The sequence below is a fragment of the Rhinoraja longicauda genome, chromosome 29 (genome assembly GCF_053455715.1).
Source record: "Rhinoraja longicauda isolate Sanriku21f chromosome 29, sRhiLon1.1, whole genome shotgun sequence".
Taxonomy (NCBI): domain Eukaryota; kingdom Metazoa; phylum Chordata; class Chondrichthyes; order Rajiformes; family Arhynchobatidae; genus Rhinoraja; species Rhinoraja longicauda.
In genome coordinates this window covers 5,871,380-5,898,795 of record NC_135981.1, presented here as the reverse complement: position 1 = coordinate 5,898,795, position 27,416 = coordinate 5,871,380, and the positions used below count along the sequence as shown (strand labels likewise).

The window sequence follows — 27,416 nt, the reverse complement described above, 5'->3', positions numbered from 1 at the left end:
AGACTATTAAACTGTTAACAAGTACATTTTGTACCCGTGAAATAACTGATCATAATACAGTTCAAAAGCATTACATTATTTGATCACAAGGAACTGACTTAAATATTTTCAGAGTTGTCAGATTTGAAATATTAAAACTGTAAATTGCAATTATTGAAACAAATTGTTCCTACAAACCAAATTGCTGTTTCGTTTGGAGATAAATATCAGTTGAAGTATATTGAGAATACAAAGACTAAGAAATGTAAGGATTGTTGGTGTATTTATGACTGTTCAGCCATAGCAAAGTCAATTGGTGCCTGTGATCCCACTTAGCAATCCATTCATTGTTCTAAAATTCTGATACAACATCTGACTTGAGGTGTAAAGTGCAGGAAGAAAGTGCAGATGCTGGTTTACACCGAAGATAGATAGAAAATACTGGAGTAACTCAGCGGGACAGGCAGCATCTCTGGATAGAAGGAATGGGTGACGTTTCGGGTTGAGACCCTTCTTCAGACTGAGAGACCGGGGAGAGGGAGTCCAGAGATATTGAAGGGTAAGGTGTGAAAATGACAAATCAAAGCAAAATTCTCCTGTGTTGGAAATGGTCACAGCCTGGTACCTGTGTGCACAAATGTGATATAAAGTGATAAGTATGGGGAGAAGGCAGGAACGGGGTACTGATTGAGAATGATCAGCCATGATCACATTGAATGGCGGTGCTGGCTCGAAGGGCCGAATGGCCTCCTCCTGCACCTATTGTCTATTGATAAGGTCATAAGTGACAGGGAGCAGAATTAGGCTATTCAGCCCATCAAGTCTACTCCACCATTAAATCATGTCTGATCTATCTCTCCCTCCTAACCCCATTCACCTGCCTTCTTTGCCATAGAAGGCTGTGGAGGCCAAGTCAATAGATATTTTTAAGCCGGAGATAGATTCTTGATTAGTGCGGGTGTCAGGGGTTATGAGGAGAAAGCAGGAGAATGGAGATAGGAGGGAGAGATAGATCAGCCACGATTGAATGGCAGAGTAGGCTTGGAGGGCTGAATGGCCTAATTCTGCTCCTATCACTTATGACCCTAAATATAGTCGATCAGTGATGGACTCAGCTACAAAATGCCTTTCTCAAGCAAGTTGAGATAGATCATTTTAAATTCCAGCATAGCGTAAAGAAATCAAGATTTTTTCCAGCGATAATAACAGGATTAAATTGTGAATATAAGTGATATTTAATTGCTTTATCAATACCCCCTTTTGTATGCAAGGAATTGAGGTTCTGACTAGCATGCAACTGCCACTTGCAGCTTACAATAAAATGAACAGAATGCCAGCCAAGATACTTTACACCCTGCCCCAACCACATGTTTCTGGAACTAGAGAGCAGGAAATGAAATGAGTGAGATTTATGATCTGGCCCCATGCTATGTAAAGAATGCGGAACACACAAAGCAGCTCTATTTACAACTTGCAGAGAAAGACTTTAAGGAGATAATGCAAAGCAGCGATGAGGACTTTGGCCATGAACTTGACAGTCCTAATGAAGTTTATAATTGTGGCACAGTTCACCAACACCTGTCTACCTCGAAGGTATCACAAAATGCTGGAGTAACACAGCAGGTCAGGCAGCATCTTTGGAGAGAAGGAATGTGACGTTTCGGGTCGAGACCCTTCTTTAGTCTGAAGAAGGATCTCGACCCGAAACGTCACACATTGCTTCTCTCCAGAGATGCTGCCTGACCTGCTGAGTTACTCCAGCAGTTTGTGATACCTTCGATTTGTACCAGCATCTGCAGTTAATTTCCTACAACACCAGTCTACCGTTTGCTTGTGAAGCTGAGGTGAAACATTTATTCCTAACTTTGAGCAGCCGTGACGTCTACTTAAATAAAAACAGCAAAATGCAGGAAATAGTCAGGTCAGGCAGCAGCTGTGCAAAGAGCAACAAGATTAATTTTAGTTTTTTTGAATTTTGGAGATACAGCGTGGAAACTGGGCTAACCAGCAATCCCCGCACGCTAGCACTATCCTACATAGATATTAGGGCGGTCACGGTGGCGCAGTGGTAGAGTCGCTGCCTTACAGCGAATGCAGTGCCGGACACCCGGGTTCGATCCTGACTACGGGTGCTGTCTGTACGGAGTTTGTACGTTCTCCCCGTGACTTGCGTGGGTTTTTCTCTGAGATCTTCGGTTTCCTCCCACACTCCAAAGACGTACAGGTTTGTAGGTTAATTGGCTCGGTAAATGTAAAAATTGTCCCTAGTGGGTGTAGGATAGTGTTAATGTGCGGGGATCGCTGGGCGGCGCGGGCCCGGTGGGCCGAAGGGCCTGTTTCCGTGCTGAATTAACTAAACGAAAAAATTAGGGTACAACTTACAATTTTTCCAAAGTTGATTAACCCACAAGCTTGTACGTCTTTGGATTGTGGAAGGAAATCAGAGTATCCAGACTGTCACAGGGAGAATGGACAAACTCTACAAACAGCACACGTAGTCAGGATCGAACCCAGTTCACTGGTCCTGTAAGGAAAAAAATGAGATTGAACTAAACGATTTCCAACAAAAGATGGTGATACCACCTGAGACCATGGTGAAGATGTATTAAATGCAATAGGAATAGGAATCGAAAGATATGAACGGGAAAGGGGGAAGGAGAGAAAGAAAGAAAGAAAGAAACAAACTACTATAGTTGCTATAAATTCAATCATGGCTGACCTATCTACAGATCAGGCAACATCTGCAGAGACAGTCGGGTTAAACGGAATTAACAGCACAGATTGGTGATTATAAGAACTGAACATAGAAAATAGGTGCGGGGGGAGACCATTTGGCCCTTCAAGCCAGCACCGCCATTCATTGTGATCATGGCTGATCATCCACAATCAGTAACCCGTGCCTGCCTTCTCCCCATATCCCTTGATTCCTCTATCCCCTAGAGCTCTATCTAACAGTTCTGACACAAATTGGGAGTATTTGAAAGTATTGAATTTTAAGATTGACTCCTGAAGTCAACAAAATGCCTAGCCAGAAGATACCACACTGGGCCGTTAAGCTTAGAGTGATACAGTGTGGAAACAGGCCCTTCGGCCCAACTTGCCCGCACTGCCCAACATGTCCCATCTACACCACTTCCACCTGACTGTGTTTGGTGCATATCCCTCTAAACCTGCCCTATCTACGATAAGATACAATACAATACGCTAAAACTTTAATCATCCCCAAAGGGAAATTGGTCTGCCAACAGTCACAACGCACATCAAAGTACACGAAAACTTGAAATTAAAATTAAATTAAAAGTGAGAAGAAAAAAAAAGATAAGCGGCTGTTGGTGACTGCCGTGTGCACAGCGCCTTCTTATTGTCTCTTAAACGTTGGGATAGTCCCAGCTGCAACTACCTCCTCCGGCAGCTCGTTCCATACACCCACCACCCTTTGTGTGAAAACGTTACCCTTCAGATTCCTATTAAATCTTTCCTCCTTCATCTTAAACCTATGTCCTCTGGTTCTTGATTCAACTACTCTGGGCAAGAGACTCTGTGCGTCAACCCAATCTATTCCTCTCATGATTTTATACACCTCTATAAGATCACCCCTTATCCTCCTGTGCTCCAAGGAATAGAGCCCCAGCCTGCTCAACCTCTCTCCCTATAGCTCAGATCTTTGAGTCCTGGCAACATCCTCGTAAATCTTCTCTGTACCCAGGGCCGTCTTAACGCATGGGCCTGATGGGCACTTGCCCGGGGCCCCACGAGCATAGGGGCCCCATGCTGATCTGTGTATGTTAAGTGACTTGCAATAAATAAATACTACTTTAAAAATGTAGGTTCAATAAGTGTTTTTTTCGCAACATTTTCCATCCCTAAGTGCTTCTCACAGCGATCTGTTTCGCAACAATTAGCTCCCTAAGTGCTTTGCTTTTCCATCCCTAAGTGCTTCTCACAGCGATCTGTAAGTGCTTTTTGCAACAATGTAGCACCCTAAGTCCATCGCTAAGTGCTTTTCCGTAAGTGCTTTTCGCCGGCACGACAGGGGGGGGCTGGTAGGGAAAGGGGGGTGGGGGAGAGTAACGGCCCCAGTACATTGCTTTGCCCGGGGCCCATAATGCTGTAAAGACGGCCCTGTCTGTACCCTTTCCAAGTTGACACCATCTTTCCTGTATCATGGGTGCCCAGAACTGAACACGATCCTCTAAGTGCGGCCTCACCAAGGTCTTGTACAACCTCCAGCATGACCTCCCAACGTCTATACTCGCTCGACTTTGTTGGGGCAGTCTAAGCTACCAAATGACAACAGGCTCAGAGTAGGACCAGGCAGTGGGAATTCAATGGTCATCATTCTTCAGACTGATGTCGGGGGTGGGACAAAGGAAGGATATAGGTGGAGACAGGAAGATAGAGGGAGATCTGGGAAGGAGGAGGGGAAGGGAGGGACAGAGGAGCTATCTGAAGTTGGAGAAGTCGACGTTCATACCACCGGGCCGCAAACTGCCCAGGCGAAATATGAGGTGCTGCTCCTCCAATTTCCGGCGGGCCTCACTATGGCACTGGAGGAGGCCCATGACAGAGAGGTCAGACTGGGAATGGGAGGGGGAGTTAAAGTGCTGGGCCACCGGGAGATCAGTTGCGTTAATGCGGACCGAGCGCAGGTGTTCAGCGAAGCGATCGCCGAGCCTGCGCTTGGTTTCGCCGATATAGATGAGTTGACATCTAGAGCAGCGGATGCAATAGATGAGGTTGGAGGAGGTGCAGGTGAACCTCTGTCTCACCTGGAAAGAATGTTTGGGTCCTTTGATGGAGTTGAGGGGGGAGGTGAAGGGACAGGTGTTGCATCTCGTGCGGTTGCAGGGGAAAGTGCCCGGGGTTGGGGTGGTTTGGGCACTTTCCCTTGCAACCGCACGAGATGCAACACCTGTCCCTTCACCTCCCCCGCTGCTTAAACCGTTGGGTATTTACAGCAATCCCTTTTATTTCAGACTTCTTGTGGCTAAATATTTGGTGTCGCACTTCTTCTTTCTCTTTCTAATGTCTTCAATCATCTCCTTCAACTTACGTCTTCAGATGGATCAGCTGTGATCAACAAGCCTTCAGTACTCCATCAGCTGAGACTATTACATTCTAAGCAGACACCTCGGTTTGTTCATCACTCCATCAAAGTCAGTCCCTCTCTTTTTTTTAGAGATACAGCGCAGAAACAGGCCCCTTCAGCCCACTGGGTCCGCGCCGCCCAGCGATCCCCGCACACTAACACTATCCTACACCCACTACGGACAATTTTTACATTTACCAAGCCAATTAACCTACGTACCTGTACGTCTTTGGAGTGTGGGAAGAAACCGAAGATCTCGGAGAAAACCCACGCAGGTCACGGGGAGAACGTACAAACTCCGTACAGACGGCGCCCGTAGTCAGGATCGAACCTGAGTCTCCGGCGCTGCATTCACTGTAAGGCAGCAACTCTACCGCTGCGCTACCATGCCGTCCACTCTTCACTCTATCCCTCCTCTATGCAAGATAAATATGTTTGATTTCTGGCTTCTCTTAGTTCCAATGGAAGCTTAATGACCTAAAACATTCAATCAATTTCTCTCTCCACGGATACTGCCTACCTTTTGAGCATCTCCAGCATTTTCCATTTTGATTTCATATTTCCCCCAGAATCTGCAGTTTTTCTTGAACCTTGGAGTGGCTGCCTAAACCTTGTTCCTTGGTAACAGGGTGCCTACACTGTAACACAACTCCTACTTGGACCTTACTGAAGATATCACTATTGGAATAGATAGGGTAAATGCACAGAGTTTTTTTTACCCAGAGTAGGAAAATAGAGAACTAGAGGACATGGGTTTAAGGTGAGAGGCCAAAGATTTAACAGGAACCTGAACAGTAACGTTTTTACACAAAGGGTGGTGGGTGTATGGAACGAGCTGCCGGAGGAGGTAGTTGAGCCAGGTACTGTCACAGCATTTAAAAAACATTTAGACATGCATATGGATAGGATAGGTTTGGAGGGATATGGACCAAATGCAGGCAGGTGGGACTAGCATTGATAGGGACATGTTGGTCAGCATAGGCAAGTTGGGTCGAAGGGCCTGTTTCCACGCTGTATGACTCTGACATTACTCACAAACTCAAGGATGAGATAATGGAAAAGAGAACTTTCCAGTGAGAAGAAAAGTTGTTTTAGCTTTTGCATTAATCTCTCGGGGCGGTAGAAAAAGTTGAGCAGTACATTCTCCAATTTGGTAAAGGGGTGTTGAAAATGTTCAGTGACAACAATAGGTTTTTCTACAGTGGTAGAGAAAGAATGACAGTGAATGGTGGGGAGGAATCCACAGGAGATGCTGACAATAATACAACATAACAAACGTTTGAGGGGGAGGTTTAGGACTGGAATTGGACACAACTCTAGGACACTTGAATTGGTTTCGAAATAAAATGAAGGCTGTTGTGAAGAGATTACTCCATCGTTCTTCCAGCATAAGAATAAACAGCAAAGATACAGAAATATGCCAGTGCTTAAAGGCACATTCTGATTTACATTCTGTTTGAACATGTAATGTTGCATTCTATCCAAGGATTTGTTGTCTAGACGTTCTCTTTAGTGTGTTGAGCTATTTCAATACAAAGAATATCGGAATGAGAGTTGAGATTTCCAATTTGACACGATCATCGATCTTAAGCATTGCAATATTTTTAGCTGGGGGATCGCCGGATTAAATGGATAAAAGTCAGAAAAGGTAACCCATGAAAGATGTTGTTATGATCGAGCCTAGGACCTTAAATAAACAACCTTTTGTTAAGAATGATGTTGGGAATTCTTGTACTTTAAAAGACGAGGAATTTTATAAAGTGATGGTAGAGGATTTATTAAAATAGGTCCAAATAGGGTTTTTCCATGTGCAATCTTTAGAGGGCACCAAGTTCATGAGGACTCATAATTGAACATACCAAGGATAAGCATTACTGTAACTTGGTGGTGTTACTCCATTAATTGCAACCCTCTGTTGTTATTTTTCTGTGACATTAGGTTATCCGGTAGGTACCTCTGAGAGCTTGAGACCAGTATATAATTACCTGGAAATTATCTTAAAAGTGCTTGTCAAATGTCACAGTTGTTAAGAGTTGACAAAACCACTGCACATTCTGCGGTTTGAACATAAAGAGAGGTCTTGGTCATAGAGTGATACAGTGTGGAAACAGGCCCTTCAGCCCAACTTGCCCAAACTGGCCAACATGTCCTAGCTACACTAGTCCCACCTGCACACGTTTGGTCCATATCCCTCCAAACCTGTCCTATCCATGTACCTGTCTATCTGTTTCTTAAATGTTGGGATAGTCCCAGCCTCAACTACCTCCTCTGGCAGCTTGTTCCATACCATCACCACCCTTTGTGTGAAAAAGTTACCCCTCAGGTTCTGATTCAATGTTTTCCTCTTCACCTTGAACCTATGTCCTCTGGTCCTCGATTCACCTACTCTGGGCAAGAGACTCTGTGCATCTACCCGCTCTATTCCTCTTATGATCTTATACACCGCTATAAGATCACACCTCATCCTCCTGTGCTCCAAGGAATAGAGTCTCAGCCAAATCAACCTCTCCCTATAGCTCAGACCCTCTGGTCCTGGCATCATCCTCGTAAATGTTCACTGTATCCTTTCCAGCTTGACAACATCTATCCTATAAGATGGTGCCCCGAACTGAACCCAATAGTCAAAATGCGGCCTCACCAACGTCTTATACCAACTGGATGCCCATTGCATTGGATACTTGCTGTTAACTAATGGACTGCATTACTGGTTCAGCTCTCAATGTTCTTGGGATATTAGCACAAGTTGAACCATTTTTGTCACAAATGACCTTATTAGAAAATTTCATGTGAAAACGTTACTCCTTGAAAAAAAAAAATCACATTTTAACCTGGTCACGAACTCTCCAATTAGTGAAGTTTATCCACGTTGGTACAAGTTTGAACAAAATCTTCAGACCATGCAGGATACGGGCATAATGTAAGCAAATTGAGATTTGCGCAGTCAGATACCACAGAGGGTATGGAGTAGGTGGCCACAAGGGCACATTTCTGTGCTGTGTGATTCATTGTTTAAATATCTCAGGTGTGGCTTTTTGATGGAAAGTTCAGTTTTGCAGACCAATGGGAACCTCTTCAAAGGTATGCAAGCATAAGTAGGCAGACACAAAGTGCTGGAGTAACTCAGCAGGTCGGGCAGCATCTCTGGAGAAAATAAATAGGTCACGTTTCGGGTCGTGACCCTTCTTCAGACTGAGAGTCGGGGGAGAGGGAAATTAGAGATAGGAAGAGGTTCAGAACAAATCTGGTGACCAAGGAAAGATGGTGCCCACAATGGTCCATTGTTGGCTGCGAAAGTTTGTTAGCAGATTGTGGTAAAAATGCTGTTATGCTGGAAACCAGCACAATGATTGTACATCTGCCACATGCAACATGCTCTCTCGCTGCCCCCCCCCCCCCCCCCCCGTGATTCCTCCTGCCCTCCAACTCTACGACCACCTTGTGACCCAGACTCGCTACCACAGCCGCGTCTCTTTTCTCAAGACTTGCCTGCGCCTCCATCTTCTACCTGGTGGTTTCCAACTCCGGTCCCAGACCTCCCAATTCGTGCCAACCCGGACTACAGGCTCCAGTCTATCTGCCGCTTTTCCCAACAATTCTCCTTCCATGCCCTGCGTTGTAACTCAGAGATGCTGCCTGACCTGCTGAGTTACTCCAGCATTTTTGTGGTGCATCTGCCACATGTTACACTGGCACGGTTGTACAATACCTGTTCTGTTCAATATTAATATTCTTGCTATTGAGGGCGTGCAGCGTAGGTTTACTAGGTTAATTCCCGGAATGGCGGGATTGTCATATGTTGAAAGACTGGAGTGACTAGGCTTGTATACTCTGAAATTTAGAAGGATGAGAGGGGATCTTATCGAAACGTATAAGATTATTAAGGGGTTGGACATGTTAGAGGCAGGAAACATGTTCCCAATGTTGGGGGAGTCCAGAACAAGGAACCACAGTTTAAGAATAAGGGGTAGAATAAGAGGTAGGCCATTTAGAACTGAGATGAGGAAAACTTTTTCAGTCAGAGTTGTGAATCTGTGGAATTCTCTGCCTCAGAAGGCAGTGGAGGCCAATTCTCTGAATGCATTCAAGAGAGAGCTAGATAGAGCTCTTAAGGATAGCGGAGTCAAGGGGTATGGGGAGAAGGCAGGAACAGGGTACTGATTGAGAATGATCAGCCATGATCACATTGAATGGCGGTGCTGGCTTGAAGGGCCGAATGGCCTCCTCCTGTTCCTATTGTCTATTGTTTAATAAGAGTCAGGCAATCATTAATACTGAGCTTGTGGAAACATGCTTTTATATTTGCTGATTTCAGAGTCCAGGGCCTTTCCCCACACGTTTTAGGAAATACTACTAATGGGTAGTCAGAAAATAAAACTGCTGTAACTCATTATCTACACAACAATGTCCAAGCCAAAGGCCAGCTTGAAGCTCGGAGCAGCGGGAGAGTCAGAGCGAGGCCCTGGTGGCGAGGAAGGGTCTCGACCCTAAACATCACCCATTCCTTTTCTTCAGAGATATGCTGCCTGTCCCGCTGAGTTACTCCAGCATTTTGTGTCCGTCTGCAATGTTCAGGGCGATCTTGCTGCAAATGAGGCAACACCAATGAAATCCTGTACGTTGATAACGCAAGGGAGGATTGTACAAGTTCCACTCTGTAACCAGGTACAAGGAACCGCAGATGTTGGTTTATATAGAGAGGCACAAAGTGCTGGAGTAACTCAGCAGGTCAGGCAGCATTCAAAAGAAGACACCAAGTCTTCAAGGGGGCGTAGCAGTAGAGTTGCTGCCTTACGGGACCAGAGACCCGAGTTCGTTCCTGACCGTGTGTGCTGTCTGTATGGAGTTTGCACGTTCTCCCCGTGACCTGCGTGGGTTTTCTCCGAGATCTTCGGTTTCATCCCACGCTCCAAAGTGTGGGAGGATCTCTGGTTGGTGCGGACTCGGTCTGCCGAAGGGCCTGTTTCCATGCTATATCTCTAAATTTAAAAAAAAACAACTGCCTGACCCACTGAGTTACTCCAGCACTTTGTCCCACCCCCCCCTCATTCTTTTAGCACATGCAATTGAACTTTGGAGAGCTGTGGCAATTAGTGGGAACGTAGATCAAATTAGAATTCAGATTTATTATGGATCTATTCCATTTTGATCAGACCACTGCTGCACATCAATGATGAAAGCAATGAGGCCAAAAATGCCTGCAAATTGGTGCTGAATTGAATGAATCTAGAGTCAGAAAGCATGTACATAATGTTCAAAGTGCTTTTCTTGACCTTGAAGGACAACTACTGGATTAAGAAAAATTGTGTGAGCGATCTCTCTGAGCACATTAGCGGAGTGCTCGACAAGCATTTTCTGCCCAACAAACATATTGCTTTTGTCAGCAATGTGCAATCTGACATTCAGGGGAATGCAGTCAAATATTTCTGCAGTATAAATGTGGAATACAGAGCCCCGTTTATTCTGGATTGTATTTTGGACATTACATTTATGAGGGTTTTATTAATGCTGCCAAATCACTGTAAACATCAGAATAAAAACACAGTCATGGCAGTCCACACCCACTGCCCGTGTCGAGATGCAACTACAGCACTATTGTCAGGTGGACATTTTTAAAAAAAACTCCAAATGCTAACAATATGAGATAAAACGAGGAAGTGCTGGAACCATTCAGCAGGTCAAGCAGCATCCCTGGAGAAGAGGTAGTATAAGAAAATAACTGCAGATGCTGGTACAAATCAAAGGTATGTATTCACAAAATGCTGGAGTAACTCAGCAGGTCAGGCAGCATCTCAGGAGAGAAGGAAGAAACAGTTAAGATTTCAGGTCAATGTTGCCTATTCATCCCCTCCACCGATGCTGCCTGACCTGCTGAGTTCCTCCAGCGCTTTGTGCTTTACCCAAGATTCCAGCACATGCAGGTCCTCGTGTCTCCATTTCTGCTCGCAATTTATTGTCGGGATATTGGGATGACTGCCCTTGCTAATTAACCCGCTCGTGAACTCTCCGTTTGGTCACGTTTACCCACATCAGTGTGCAGGTTTGAACAAAATCTTCGTGCCAGTCAGGATACCCGCATGGTACAGTCAAATGTGATTTTGTGGACAGGAGTCACAGAAGGCATGCACAAGGCGGGCCAGAATGGCCAGTTTCTGTGCTGTATGGTTCTGTGATTCATTGCTTAAATATCTTGAGTGTGGCCGTCAGGTGGCTTCAGCATCTCCCGGTACCGACTTCATTCATAGTGATGGCATCTGATCTCTTACCTCAGTGTAAGTTTCCAGTCCTTAACTCCATGCCCCTTAATAGCTAAAACTACTGCTCTGTCATGGAGGATTATATATTCATACGAGAAGCCACCCTGGACTTCAATTTGAAAAAAAACCTGACCATTTCAACAAGGCCGCAGTGAAATCCCAATTGCATTGGTGTACCAGGGCCACACATATCCCCACTGTGGTTCATGAAGTTCAACCTTCTAATAAGTTGTTGGCACACGGTGGCGCAGCGGAAGAGTTGCTGCCTTACAGCGCTTGCAGCACCGGAGGCCCGGGTTCAATCCTGACTACGGGCGCCGTCTGTACGGAGTTTGTACGTTCTCCCCGTGACCGCATGGGTTTCCTCCCACACTCCAAAGACGTACAGGTTTGTAGGTTAATTGGCTTGGTGTATGTGTAAATTGTCCCCAATGTGTGTAGTAGGATAGTGTTAATGTGCGGGGATCGCTGGTCGGTGTGGACTCGGTGGGCCGAAGGGCCTGTTTCCGCGCTGTTATTATCTCCAAATACACAGGACAAGATGTTAGAAAAACTAAACTAAAAAATATGGGGCTGAGAACTGGACGGTGAGGATCTGAGCAGAATCGTGGCACAGAAAGACGAGCAAGGACTTGAGCAGTTTGAGATTGGGATAGGACAGGAGCAAATCAATATCATCGGCAACAAAACTGGTGCAGGGTTACATTACATTAGATAATGGACTGTGGACAGCGGAAATGGTTTTGTAAAAATCGAATGATTGAAGAGGTTTTTTTTTGCGCAGTAAAATATGTTCCGAAGTATTTTTTAGTAGATTGTCATTCCAGTGTTTGGTAATGGCTTAAGCAAGCCAGCAAGATTCCAGACCTGACCCTGGATGAGCTGGGCGATGCTGCTGATGCAACAACACTCTCACTCCACATCTCTGGCACAGGAAGTGGAAACATCAAGCACAGCCAATATTCTTGAAAGCACTGCAGCTCTCTTGGCTGAGATGCATGTGTACGGTCCAGGTAATGACAACCACAGCCAAAGTTGACCTTCTCTGTCTACGTTGATTGAATAGGCAGGTTGGCCCAAAAGCAGTAGCGGCTTCAAAAAGCCTATGACTGTACCAGAGTGCACAGATATAAATTTTGAGGCTGTTTAACTCATACCTTGCATCCATAAGGGAAAGTTAATGTAAGCGTATTTTGGAGTCAAAATGAAAATTTCAGTCATCTTGCCTTCTAATAATTGCAGTGACAGTGAAAGCATTGGCATCTATCTGACATCATAGACAGTTTCTCCCATATGTCCTCTTCACAATAAACAGGGTATATATAATCCAGCTCCCCCCTTTCCCATCACTCTAAATCATCAGCAAAGCAATAGATGGCATTGTCACGGTGCTATGGGCCTGCACTTGCTCATAATAAATTGCTTGCCAATGCCCAATTTGACTCCAAACCTCACAGTCCTGATCCTTAGATGGATTGAATGACGGTAGTTACAATGCTTCTTTATTTGTCGCATGTACCTCGGTACAGTGACATTCATTTTTGTATATAGGCTCAGTACGTATCACAGTACATAAGCACTTGGATACAGAGTAGATAAGATGAGTTAAATTGCCAAGCTGAGGTGAGAATGGGTACCTTTGATATTAAGGCAGAAGTTTTTTTGGGTTTTTTTTTGGTTTTTTTTTACAATAGGCCATTCAGCCCTTCGAGCCAGCACCGCCATTCAATGCGATCATGGCTGATCACTCTCAATCAATACCCCGTTCCTGCCTTCTCCCCATACCCCCTCACTCCGCTATCCTTAAGAGCTCTATCCAGCTCTCTCTTGAAAGCATCCAACGAACTGGCCTCCACTGCCTTCTGAGGCAGAGAATTCCACACCTTCACCACCCTCTGACTGAAAAAGTTCTTCCTCATCTCCGTTCTAAATGGCCTACCCCTTATTCTTAAACTGTGGCCCCTTGTTCTGGACTCCCCCAACATTGGGAACATGTTATCTGCCTCTAAGTTGACCAAGTGTGTCATCAGGAAGGCCTGTAAAATTATCCACGGACAATTGACAAGTAACATTCATACTTCAAACGTGCCAGCCAATGACTACCTGCAAGAAGCAAGACACTAACCAGCAATCCTTGATATTCAGTAGTACTACTATCTTTTAATTGTCCACTGGTAACATCCTGGTGGTTACCATTGACCAGTACCTCACATGCGGCAGCCACATAAACACCACCACCACCACAAGCACGGGTCAGGGAGAGTTGCCCCACTGCCTGGCAAACCCAAGCCTTCCCACTGTACTCAAATCACAAGTCAGGATTGTGATGAAATATTCCCTGGTGCCTGTTTCTTTTGGAGTTCCAACAAGACCAAGATAGCTCAACACCACCCAAGATAGAGCATCTCCATTGCTTTGTACCTGGTCCACCAAACTAAATATTCATTCCCTTCAAGGATAAGACACAAAGTGTTGGAGTCATTCAGCGGGTCAGGCAGCATCACTGGAGAGAAAGGATGGGTGGCGTTTCGGGTTGAGACCCTTCCTCAGACTCCTCCAGGTTCCATTTCTGATCCGTGCATGTGTCCCAACAAAATGTAACAGGTGTGCGTTTTAAGGTGTGCATAAGACAATAACCTTGTTCATGTTCCTCATAAGCTGCTTCGCATTTTGTTTCATCCAACTCAAGCCCGGTTAGCTTCTGCTTAAATATCTCAGCTACTTCCTATCCATCAGTGCACAGTGGCTGTGGTGTGGACCATCTACAAATTCCACAGTGTTTACTCTCCTTGCCTACTGTGGCAGCACCTCCCAAACCTCTCAGCTCCACGAGCAAAATGTACAAAGGCACTTGTTACATGAACAATACCATCTAAGCTTCCTACAATTCATGCATATACTGGCTTAAAAATATATGACTCTCATTCATTATCGCTGGATCTACATCTTGGAACTCCTTTTAATAAAACTGGTGACTCGGTATATTGTCTCCGTGTACTACTGCTATTCACTTGTACTGTATCTAAGATGCTTATCTAAGGCTAGCGGAATCAAGGGATATGGGGAGAAGGCAGGCACAGGTTACTGATTGTGGATGATGATCACAATGAATGGCGGTGCTGGCTGGAAGGGCCAAATGGCCTCAAACTGCACCTATTTCTGTTCCTATGTATCTAAGTGCCAATGCACAGTGATACTTGCACTGAACCATATACAAAAATGAATTTCACTACATCAGTACCTCAGTAGATGTGACACATAAGGTGCCACTGTAAACATTGTAGGAGTGCAGTTGGTTGAGAGAATTGCTCCTCAAATACAGTTGGAGAGGGCAAAAAATGATGGCCGTTCCACAATGCCCAGAGACAGAAAAACAACTAACAAGAAACCATGGTAAGGCATGTCAACTATTTGGATGGGATCAGTAACTGTTTTACACATACAGTTGATTCGAGATATAACTTTAAAAAAATAAAGGGGCGCAGCATATTGAGAGATTCAATAAACTCTTGAGGTGTGGGGGTGTAAATTCAAGATGTTCATACTCTGAATGGTTTTCTAATGAGTCTTATAAATCAGGTTGATCTATGCTTCATCTCCGAGATTCAATAACTATTGAGGCTCGGAGGAGATGCCTACTTGATGGATGTCAAAACTCTTCAGGTTTATTCCGTACTTTGACAAATTGGAAAAAGACAAAAACATGGGGATGGGCAGCTGAGATATTTAAAGAGGTTGAATAAACATGATGGAGAAGGGAAAGGTTATATTGCTTGAGGCAGATAAAAGTGGAATGAGGGTATGAGGAGCACGAATAAAGCATGGCAGTTTATGCAATGCCAAAACGAGCAGAGTTTTAACGTGAGGGATAAACTTGAGGGTTTTTTTCATGTATGCAAGCAAAGAATTTCAATAGATAATAGGTGCAGGAGGAGGCCATTCGGCCCTTCGAGCCAGCACCGCCATTCAATGTGATCATGGCTGATCATTCTCAATCAGTATCCCGTTCCTGCCTTCTCCCCCACACCCCCTGACTCCGTTATCCTTAAGAGCTCTACCTAGCTCACTCTTGAATGCATTCAGAGAATTGGCCTCCACTGCCTTCTGAGGCAGAGAATTCCACAGATTTACAACTCTCTGACTGAAAAAGCTTTTCCTCATCTCAGTTCTAAATGGCCTACCCCTTATTCTTAAACTGTGGCCCCTTGTTCTGGACTCCCCCAACATTGGAAACATGTTTCCTGCCTCTAACGTGTCCAACCCCTTAATAATCTTATACGTTTCGATAAGATCCCCTCTCATCCTTCTAACTTTCACAATTTCACTGTGCCTAGTCACATGTGCCAATAAAGTATTCCAGTCCATTCACCAAGTACACTTCTCATCCGAGCCTCAGGATATTGAATCTCTCTGAGATGAAGCTTAGATCAACCTGAATTATATGGCTCAATAGAGAACCGTCGAGAGTATTTACAGCTTGAACAACTGAGCACAGTAAATCCTTCACTCCGTCTACAGAAAGAACGTGGGCTTATTTACACACAACCCAGAAGGTTTGTCTAGCGAGGCAAAGAAAAGATGGGGATTAAAGGAAGAGGTTTCTTTCAGTTTTAATTTGATCCAAATAAATTTCCGACCCCCTTCAAATGAGAAAATTGCTCTGCTCCTATTCTTCACTGGTCTGTCGTTTCATTTCTGACAAGTATGAACCGGATAAAAAATTATTCTTCCACGTGAAGTAGTTAAAACGGATTGAACTAGTCTCTCAGTTGTATCTGTGACAACAACCTCGGACTCTCAAACCAAGGTTTCCAGCCTAAGCCTCGTGTTCTTCATTTTGTTCACCTTCACCTTCTCGCACACAATTTGGCTCACTCTTTGGATGAGTGGAAATCTCGCTCGCTCCCATCAGTTCGCATCGTATCCGCGCCAACTGGTCACGGATCTCATGCAATTCATTCAGCCTCGTCTTGTGGTATTTTTCGACTTCCTTCCTCCGCTCTTGGGATCGACGGACCATTGTTTCGTGAAGCTCAACGAAGAAATCTGCAAACCAAGAGCACAAACACAGTAAATATTGCCTCGATGTGTCGGAAGGAAGTGCAGGTGATGGTTTAAGCCGGAGATACCCAGAGACAAAAAGCTGGAGTAACTCAGCAGGACAGGCAGCATCCCTGGAGAGAAGGAATGGGCGACGTTTCGGGTTCGAGACCCTTCTTCTGCCTAAACGTTGTTATACTTATTGACAAACAATCGTAGTAGCCGCTTCGTTTAATATAATTTTAATTTTAGAAAGAATACAGCCAAAGAAAGCTTCTCTCATTCAAGTAGTTATGGCACAGAAGCTGTCCATGTCTTTTACAGACCAGTTACAAATGCTTTTAAGTACGTCCTTCTTTAGGGATACAGTGTGGAAACAGGCCCTTTGGCCCACCGTGCCCGCGCTGACGAGCGATCACCCTGTGCATTAGCACCATCCTACACACTAGGATCACAGCGACCACCCGTAGATTAGCAGTGTCCTTCCTACACATACTAGGGACAATTTACAATTTACAGAGGCCAGGTAACCAACAAACCTGCACACCTTTGGAGTGTGGGAGGAAACAGGAGCACCCGGAAAAACCCATGCGGTCAGAGAGAATACACAAACACCGTGCAGATGGACAGCACCCGTAGTCAGGGTCGAACCCGGGTCTCTGGTGCTGTAAGGCAGCAACTCTACCGCTGCACCACTGGGCTTCTTTCTAGCTCTTGATCCATAGCCCGGATAGGTTGTGGCACTTCAAGTGTTCATATCCAGCCATATAAATATGTTGGGAGTTTCTGCTCCCACCAGGCACTGACTTTTCTAACCGCTCACTTTTTGAGTTTAGAGATACAGCGCGGAGACAGGCCCTTCGGCCCACCGAATCCGCGCCGACCAGCGATCCCCGCATATTAACACTATCCGACACACACCAGGGGCAATTTACATTCATACCAAGCCGATTAACCTACAATCCTGTACGTTTTTGGAGTGTGGGAGGAAACTGAAGATCTCGGAGAAAACCCACGCAGGTCACGGGGAGAACGTACAAACTCCATACAGACTGCACCCGTAGTCGGGATCAAACCGGTGTCTCTGGCACTGAAAGCGCTGTAAGGCAGCAACTCCATTGCTGTGCCACTCTTTCTCTCTTACAGATGCTGCCTGGCCTGCAGGGCATTTCTAACACTTCTTTTTATTTATTTATATATATATATATTTTTTTTTAATTTATTATTTTTTCCGGTCAATACAATACAACAGATTGACCATACAGTCGTGAAAGTTAGATAGTGCAAAAAACATTGTATCAAAAAATAAAACAATATAATCACACATATTTTTCTGACCAAAAAAAATAAAGGTGTAGGCAGAAGCCAAAGCTTATTATGGCTTATTATGACTATTCCAGTTAAAAAGCCAACCCTTAATACTTAACAAAATATTATTTAAAAAAACACACAACATCATAGGTCAGAAGCAGATAAACAAAACATAGAAAGAAACACAAGTATAGTCAAGAACCATCATTTCTCAGTGCTGATCACATATTTTGTATCTTTCAAATATACTATTTTTGAACATTTTCTTGAATTTACACATATTACTGCACTCTTTTAATTCATTGTTGCAACTATTCCATAAATTGACCCCTTTAACAGTCACACATCTATTTTTCACATTTGTTCTTACCCTCATTTTGTCAAATATATAATTACCCCCGAGTGGATGGATACCTGCTCTCCCTCACGGAAAACAAACCTTGGATTCAGAGTGGAAGTGTTCTTTCTTTTGCTCTAAACATTATTTGTAGAGTTTTTAAATCTACTAGGTCCATAAATTTTAAGGCATATGATTTCATAAATAATGGGTTGGTTGGGTCATTATAAGGAGTTTGTACGTTCTCCCCGGGACCTACGTGGGTTTTCTCCGAGATCTTCGGTTTCCTCCCACACTCCAAAGACGTACAGGTATGTAGGTTAATTGGCTGGGTAAATGTAAAAATTGTCCCTAGTAGGTGTAGGATAGTGTTAAATCTACGGGGATCGCTGGGCGGCACGGACTTGGAGGGCCGAAAAGGCCTGTTTCCGGCTGTATATATATGATATGATATGATATGATTATGACCAGCCTTATTGACAATTCTTATAGCTCTTTTTTGGCAATATAAAGATTGAATTAGTGCTAGTTTTGTAGGTGTTTCCCCATACTTCTACACAGTTTGTAATATATGGAATAATGAGCGAGCAATATAACATAAATAGGATATCAGATTTCAGCATCTGCTGTATTTTATAACATCCGCAATGCTCTAAAGATACCAAGCTGTAGCACATGATGTATTTTTGGCTCAATGTTGGAAATACAGTTCATCTAATGATAAACTCTCCGTAAAAGCCACGTGATGGCAAAAATCTAGGCATTTCTTACAGAATCAGCTTACATTTCCAACTTGCCAGGGTGAACACACCTCTTTCTATTTGTGGTCTCATCAAAGGCCACAGTCACTGCATCTTTTTTTTTTTTAATTAAATTTTTTTTTTTTTTTACACAAATTTACACATGACACCAACAAACAGTACAGGACCATACAGGACATATATACCCCCTCCCCATCCCCAAGGCTCAACCCCCCCCCCCCCCCCAAAACAAAACAAACAAAAAACAAGTCTTTGTGTTCAAATGTTACATGTTAGCAACAGTAGCGTACAAATATAAATAAATGATTATGACTGTGTAGACAATATTTTCAGTTAAAGGAAACATCTTTAATAAAATCTATAAAAGGGTTCCAGGTCAGAACAAAGTTTCCGCGGGCCTTGCACCGTTTATACCTGATCGTTTCCAGGGGTAAAATGGAGAGCACCTCCTTTAACCACTGCAAAAAGGATGGAGCTTTTGTTGACTTCCAGTTAAAAAGAATAAGCCTGCACTGCATCTTTAATCATGTTACTTACTGCTTTCTCACGAATTGCATTAATGAGCTGGAATGGGCATCAGTGACCCCCATTATATTAAATTATATTAATATTATTCAGAAGTCTGTTCAGCCCTGCTTCTTGGTTTTAGAATTTATTCCTCATGTCGGTATTAATCCTAAATCTGTGCTCCTGCTCAATTGCTTTAATCCCGTTATTACCCTTTGTCTCAATCATCCAAACCTATTCTTAAAATAATCTCTGGCTCAATCCGTAATTCAATCCTCCATCCAAAAACCTTTCTCCTTCTCTCAATCCCCAAATTCTTGGTGAATCTTGCCCATCCACTGAAAGCGAGCTCTTTCTGGCTAAATTAAACATGTTGGTTAAATCGCTGCTTAATATATTAATGAAAACCGCTCCATTAAACCAGATGTGAATTTATCTGAGCAATATTGTCTGCCACAGAAGTGATACTTAAACATGGCAGTCGGTCTCGGATTTAAATGGAAAACACAACTTCCACAAACTTTTTTCCATATTTTTAATCAAGTAAATGTGTTCTATAAATATTCAAGTTGCATTTGATTGCCTGGTGATGAACTGGGCTGCAGCACTCTCCCTGCTGCTCTGTGTAAGGTAATGTGGTTATGTGCATTTCACTCCTTGATCTGCTGTATTTTCAATCTTGGTAATTGGATGCAGCCAAGCAGAGGACAGTGCGATGGAGGGGACAATCAGAGGGTGGGTTTTTTCATGATTAGTACAAGGTAAAACAAATAGAGGCGGAAGGAACATCTTGACATTCTGAAATGGCTCCATTAAGCCGTTGACAAAACGTCGGGTAGGGAAAACAAAGCTGTAGAGATTAAAAGGTAAACACAAAGCGCTGGAGGAACTCAGTGTGTAAGGCAGCATCTGTGAAGGGATGGACGGATGACGTTTTGGGTCAGGATAAAAAAAGACACAAAGTGCTGGAGTAATGCAGCGGGTCAGGAAGCATCCTTGAAGAACATGGATAGGTGACGTTTCGGGTCAGGACCCTTCCACAGGCTCAGTCTGAGGAAGGGTCCTGACGCAGGGCCATTTTTACAGCATTATGGACCCCCGGGCAAAGCAGTGTACTGGGGCCCCTACCGTTACTCTCCCCCACCCCCCTTTCCCTACCAGCCCCCCCCCCTGTCGTGCCGGCGAAAAGCACTTACCGAAAATCACTTAGCGATGGACTTAGGGTGCTACATTGTTGCGAAAAGCACTTACAGATCGCTGTGAGAAGCACTTAGTGACCGAAAATGTTGCGAAAAAAGCACTTATTGAACCTACATTTTTAAAGTAGTATTTATTTATTGCAAGTCACTTAACATACACAGATCAGCATGGGGCCCCTATGCTCATGGGGCCCCGGGCAAGTGCCCATCAGGCCCATGCGTTAAGACGGCCCTGTCCTGACGTGAAACTTCCCTGTTCTCCAGGGATTGAGTCTGTGGAGGGTCCTGACCCGAAACGTCACCTGTCCATGTTCTCCAGAGATGCTGCCTAACCCGCTGAGTTACTCCCAGCGACTTTGTGTGGGTTTTTTGTTGTAAATTAGCATCTGCAGTTCCTTGTTTTTACATTTTGGGATGCGAATAACTCTTTCAGACTGTGGAGTTTAGTAGGTAGGAACTACAAATCGGCAAGTTTAATTGCGTGTTAATGTGCTCAGGAACTATAAAGCTATGAAAGCTGCTGTGTGCTTGGCTCACAAGCTGGAGTGGAAAAGTCCAAAGTTGAAGTGCTGGTATCTTCCAGAGAGGAAAGGAAAAGATTGAAAGTGGAACAAAGATTGAAAGTGGATTGAAAGCACCTGATGGCGTCAGGTGCCGCCTGGTGGCAGATTGCAGTGAATGCTAGTCTAGGAGTTGAGAGAAAACCAAGATAGATTAGAAATGAAGATAAAGACTAACCCAACCTAAAATACATCAGAAATTAAGGGGAGAATTAACCCAATATCTTAAAAATAAGTAAGATATTTAACTCTCAAATAAATCAATGTCATTCTATGAATAAAGACCAAATAAAAAATTCAAAATGTCCCTGTCTGTATTGTTAATCATGGTCACAGATGGAATCACAATAGGTAATGATAAATGTACCAGTTTATTGAATCTATTTATTGGACCAAATTTGGATTTTAATGATATTAGCAAAATGAATAGCAATTCTATTTGGAAACCACTCTCAGTACTGAGTCAAATCGACAATAAAATGCAAAGAATGTCAAATATCCAGGTGATGAAATGCATCAAGGTTACGTTTATTGTCATATGTATGAGTGAAGCGCAGTCACATTGCAAGCACATAGACTCAAACACACAGAAAATACATTACACAGAAAATTCTGAAAGACGCAGCATGCAAACAAAAACAAGACATTAGTGGAAAAACATAATTAGAAAAAAAAAGTCCATCGTAGTGCGAGAGATGGGTCATGGTGTTCCATTATCAAAGCAGGGTTAGGGTTACAGTTTGTTCAAGACCTGATAATAGACAATAGACAATAGACAATAGGTGCAGGAGTAGGCCATTCAGCCCTTCGAGCCAGCACCGCCATTCAATGCGATCATGGCTGATCACTCTCAATCAGTACCCCGTTCCTGCCTTCTCCCCATACCCCCTCACTCCGCTATCCTTAAGAGCTCTATCCAGCTCTCTCTTGAAAGCATCCAACGAACTGGCCTCCACTGCCTTCTGAGGCAGAGAATTCCACACCTTCACCACTCTCTGACTGAAAAAGTTCTTCCTCATCTCCGTTCTAAATGGCCTACCTCTTATTCTTAAAGTGTGGCCCCTTGTTCTGGACTCCCCCAACATTGGGAACATGTTTCCTGCTTCTAATGTGTCCAATCCCCTAATTATCTTATATGTTTCAATAAGATCCCCACTCATCCTTCTAAATTCCAGTGTTGAAGTTGTGGGGAAGTAGCTGTTAGTTTAGTTTAGTTCAGTTTAGTTTAGTTTAGTTTAGAGATACAGCGTGGAAACAGGCCCCTCGGCCCGAGTCCACACCGATCAGCGATCCCCGCATCTTAACACTCTTGTACTCACACTAGGGATAATTTACATTTATACCTGATACCATTTATATCTGAACCTGTTGGTGTTGGACTCCAGGCTTCTGTACCTCTTGCCTGATGGCAGCAGCGAGATAGAGGACATGGTGTGGATGGTGGGGATTCTTGATGGTTGATGCTGCCTTCTTGAGGTAGCGCCTCATGTAGATGCTTTTGATGGTAGGGAGGCCTGTGCCCATGATGGACCGGGCTGAGTCCAGCACTCTCTGCAGCCTCTTGCCTTCCTGTGCATTGGTGAACTGCTGTACCGGGCCATGATGCAACCAGTCAGGTTACTTTCTACAATACATGTGTAGAAGTTTGTAACAGTTTTCAGAGATATACTGAATCTCTTTAAACTTGTAAAAAAGTAGTGGGTCTAGAGCATCGGAGATGTTAACACCCAGCAATTGGAAGCTGCCAACTCTCTCCACCACAGACCCACCAATAAAGACTGGTGTGTGGTCTTCCAACTTTTCCCCTTTCCGAAGTCAACAATCAGTGCTGCCATCAGCAAATTCATAGATAGCATTGGAGCTGTGCTTAGCCGCACAGTCATGGGTGTGAAGGGATTAAAGCAGGGGGTTAAGCATGCAGCCCTGAGGTGCAAAAAAAGACACAAAGTGCTGGAGTAACTCTTTGGGTCAAGCAACATCCTTGGAGAACATGGATAGTTGACATTTCAGGTCATAATACTTCTTCAGACTGAAGAAGCGTCCTGACCCGAAACCTCACCTATCCATGTTATCCAGGGATGTTGCTTGACCCGATGAGTTACTCCAGCACTATTTGTATTTTTTAGTAAACAGCAGCTGCAGTTCCTGGTATCTACATCTAGCCTGTGTTGATTGTCGATGGAGAGGAGGTGTTACCGATCGGCACTGGCTAAGGTCAGCCAATGAGGCAGTCAAGGAATCAGTTGCAAAGGCAAGTGCAGAAGCCCAGATCTGGGAGCTGGGAGCTGGGTGATGCGCTCGGAGGGGCCAGCACTGTTAAACCCCAAGCTGTTGCCACTGTACAGCAGCCTGACATCTGCTTTCCAGATGCTCCAGAGCACAGAGGTGAGCCAGCGAGATAGCATCTGCTGTTGTCCAGATGTGACGATTGACAAATTGAAGTGGATTCAGGCCACTCCCGAAACACAGCTGACTCGGCCAGCAACCAACCTCTCGAAGAAATTCATTACGATGAATGTTGTACAATTATTTGCAACTCATATAGGAGGCTGTCTGTTGTGATTTGGTTGACTGAATAGAGTTTCTCTAGCTGTAATAACATAGAATGATTTCTATAGATGTTAGTGAGTAGTGTATAAAGAGATCAACTTTTGATCACTGTTGATTACTGATTTTGATCACTGTTGGTTAGAAAGATTTTTGGAAAGATTTTTAGAAAAGTAACCAACCCTAGGTATTTTCATGGCCACTTGGCTTCCCTCAACGATAGGAACTGCTGGCTTTTAAAGGTTTGAATATTTCTGTTTTCAAAGATATTATCCAGGACAATGAGCTTCAAAGATTTTCTTTCTTTATACTTGATAAGTTATCACCTGTGGATGGTATCACAAAATGTTGGAGTAAATCAGCAGGTCACGCAGCATCACTGGAGAGAAGGAACCATCTTATGTTCCTGACACCATCTTGTGGATGGTGTCAGGAACACAACTCATTATTCCATGACCATCTGTGACATGAGCCTTTATTGTGAATGAGGAGCACATCACACATGCCCATTTGGGATCCAATGTAAGATAATTTCCTGCACAAGAGACTCAGTGTTAAAAAATTGTCTTTGCAAAGAAACTAATGAATACAATAAAAATAATTTCATAGCACCACAGGTTATGTTACTCGACTAGCAATCCAGAGTCTTGGACCGACAATCTGAAGACACCAGTTCATATCCCACCAGAGTGCTGGCAAATTTATCTTCAGCTTATTAAGCAGTTCTATTCTCAGGGCCTTTCAACAGCAGGTGAAGTGAGAAATTGAGGTAGTTCTGATTGAGGAGACAGGAAGGCAATTCTTTAAGAAGCAAAATTAAGAGATTCCCCCTGTAATTTTAGACCAACATTATGTGGAACAGTACAGTACGGTGGCACCCTACATCGCCAAAGGCCTGGGTTCGATCCTGACTAAGGGTGCTGTCCGTACGGAGTTTGCACATTCTCCCTGTGACCCCGGTTTTCTCCGGGTGCTCCAGTCTCCTCCCACACTCCAAAGACATACAGGTTTGAGGTCTAATTGGCTTCGGTAAAATTGTTAATTGTCCCTAGTGTGTGTAGGATAGTGTTAGTGTATGGAGTGATCACTGGTTGGTGCAGACTTGGTGGGCCAAAGGGCCTGTTTCCGCACTGTATCTCTAAACACAGGAACGGGCCTTGTGGCCCACAATATTTGTGCCGCACAACCTGTTAGAATATCCTTTTCTACACGACACTGGGAATGCTTTATAAGTTGGAATGAATCACAGGGCAACCCATGAACCAAGCAGTAAACAGTCTGTACCTTTCACTTTTCCTGATGAATAGGAGATGTCAAGTAGTGGATCCATCTTTTTAGACTCAGGGTCGTACAGTTCATCGGAATCCTCCTCATTTTCGGAACCATCTAAATCCTGATTGTCCCCACCTTCATTTGGATCCTTCCTTCTTTGGACAAAGATGCCATCGAGCTGCTGCAGGGCAGGGAGAGCCTGTATCACCTGCTCCCTGTAAAATATAGGCAATCACTGATGAAGGCTCGATCATCAGCACCCATATGCAGTGGTAAATGTCATCTGGCATCGTGGATAGAGCATGTTCACCAGCATGTTCCTTTATCACACAGGGGGGGAGGTGCGGGTAGGAAAGTGACAGGATTGTTGTATTGATCTCACTTCAAACAGGGACAGATTTTTTTTAAATCTGTGGGAAAATGGGAAGGGTGCTCTGCCAAATGAGTGTTGTTAAAATTAAACTCTTTATAACAAGTCTGAAGCAATCCAGACTGTGGTAAGACCTGAAAAACATTCAGGCACGGGGGTGTGTCTGGCTGGGTATGCAGTAGGTCACATTTACGCCACGCGGATACCAGGCTATGACCATTTCTAACACAGGAGAGTTTAACCACATCCTGTAAACGTGCAATGGGTTTACTATCACCAAATCTCCATCATCAATATCTTAGGAGTCATTATCGACCACAAATTTAAAGAAACCATCCATATAAGTGCCAGGGTATCCAGTGCTTCACCTCCGGATTTCTTTCTACCATCTTCAAGATGTATGGCATGGAATACTTCGCAGTGGCGCAGAGGTAGAGTTGCTGCCTTACAGCGCCAGAGACTTAGGTTCAATCCCGACTACGGATGCTTGTCTGTACGGAGTTTGTACGTTCACCCTGTGACCTGCGTGGGTTTCCCCCAGGAGCTCTGGTTTCCTCCCACACTCCAAAGACGTACTGGTTTGTATGTTAATTGACGTGGTAAAATTGTACATTGTCCCTAGTTTGTGTAGGATAGTGTTAATGTTGGTTGGTTGGCGCGGACTCGGTGGGCTGAGCGGCCTGTTTCCGTGCTGTATCTAATTTATAAACTAAACTAAACTAATTGCCCTGAAGAAAAGCTCCAAAAACATCCAGGAAGCTCAACACCATTCAGGATGAAGCAACCCCCTCCACAGGCATCCTATCCAATACCTTTAACACTTACACCCTTGCGTTGCTTGCGTTGCGTCCCATCTAAACCAAATCACTGTGGTTACTTGCTCTGACTTACGGTCAGAGAGCCATACTACAGGGAAACAGATACTTCTGCCCGACTCATCCATGCCGACCAAGATTCTCCATCTAAACTAGTTACATTTTCCAGCATTTGGTCCATATCCCTCCAACCTTTCCAGTCTATGTACCTGCCCAAGTATCTTTGAAATGGTTTTATATTACCTACCTCCCCTGGAAGCTCATTCCATCCACCCACCACTCTCTGAGTGATTCGCAGCAGTTCAAGTAGGTGGTGCAGCTGGTAGAGCCACTGCCTCACAGCACCACAGACCTAGTTTCAATCAGGTGCTGTCTGTGTGGAGTTTGCACGTTCACCACTGCCTGGGTTTGTCCCTACATCCCAATTGACAAATAGTACTGATATGCAGGTCAGCGGCAGAATGGTGGCGGGGAAGGGGTATTGAAGAAATCGTAAGGATTTTTTTTTAAATGGGATTAATGTAGAATTAGTGTAAATGGATGGCTGATGTTGGCGCAAATGTGAAGGCCCAAAGGATCTCTTCCTGTGGAATATCTCTATGACTGAGGTAATGTATCACCCACCAATTCCAGGCAATAAATGCTGTCCTTATCAGTAATGCTGACAAGCTATTAAAACAATTAAAAAATTCCCTTCCTTCTAATTCAGACAGTCAACAAAATATGCAATCATCTTGCAACCTCCATTTTCTTTCCCTTGGTCTGCAGAGTAGGCATCAACTATTCCCTGTTAGTCAACTTTTCATATTCCTTGCTGCCCCCTCAAAGTCTGGCATGCAGGCTCTTGCGACAATGCACCAGAGCGCTCACCTGTATTCTTCCTGTTTTGTGCAGCCATTGCCCGACAAATTCAGAATTATGAGGCTCTCTGGAAATTCGCCTTAGTATAAAGACAAAAATAAATGTCAATAATTAGGGGGTTTGAAAGCTTTGTCCGAACATTTACTGCAGATGACAATGCAAATAATTCATCCTATTTTCCCCAGTGACTTCACTTCCGATCTCACAGGCATGAGTCATGGTCACATACTTTTCTCAATTCATCCTTTGGAAATTCTAAAGTCATCATTTCTTAATTTTACTGCATTGACTGTCACTAGATAATTACAATGCAATTATATACTTGGCCAATGAAGTGAGCAATTTTTTTAAAGCTTTTCAGAATGATATTGAGATTAGATAGTTAGTTTGAACTGGGTTTTTTTTTGTGCACAGTATAAAGATGATACAACTCGGTGAAAGTGAATACATGGTCTATAATGGAGTTGGTTTAGATGCCTGCACTGAGATTCATCAGCTCTGGGAATAAACCTCT

The 27,416-nt window shown here is 44.0% G+C and overlaps 1 protein-coding gene across 1 annotated transcript in view; it reads right to left on the bottom strand.

The window, feature by feature from the left end:
* Window positions 1-15,916: 15,916 nt before the first annotated feature.
* LOC144607478 (uncharacterized) overlaps window positions 15,917-27,416 on the bottom strand; it is a 23,415-nt gene continuing 11,915 nt past the window's right edge. Inside the window, exons 6-8 of the mRNA XM_078424345.1 lie at window positions 26,912-26,981; window positions 24,869-25,071; window positions 15,917-16,368 (exon numbers count right to left, since the gene is read on the bottom strand). Of these exons, the coding sequence (XP_078280471.1) occupies window positions 16,139-16,368; window positions 24,869-25,071; window positions 26,912-26,981 (503 nt within the window). The 3' untranslated portion in view covers window positions 15,917-16,138. The remainder of the gene's footprint in view (window positions 16,369-24,868; window positions 25,072-26,911; window positions 26,982-27,416) is intronic.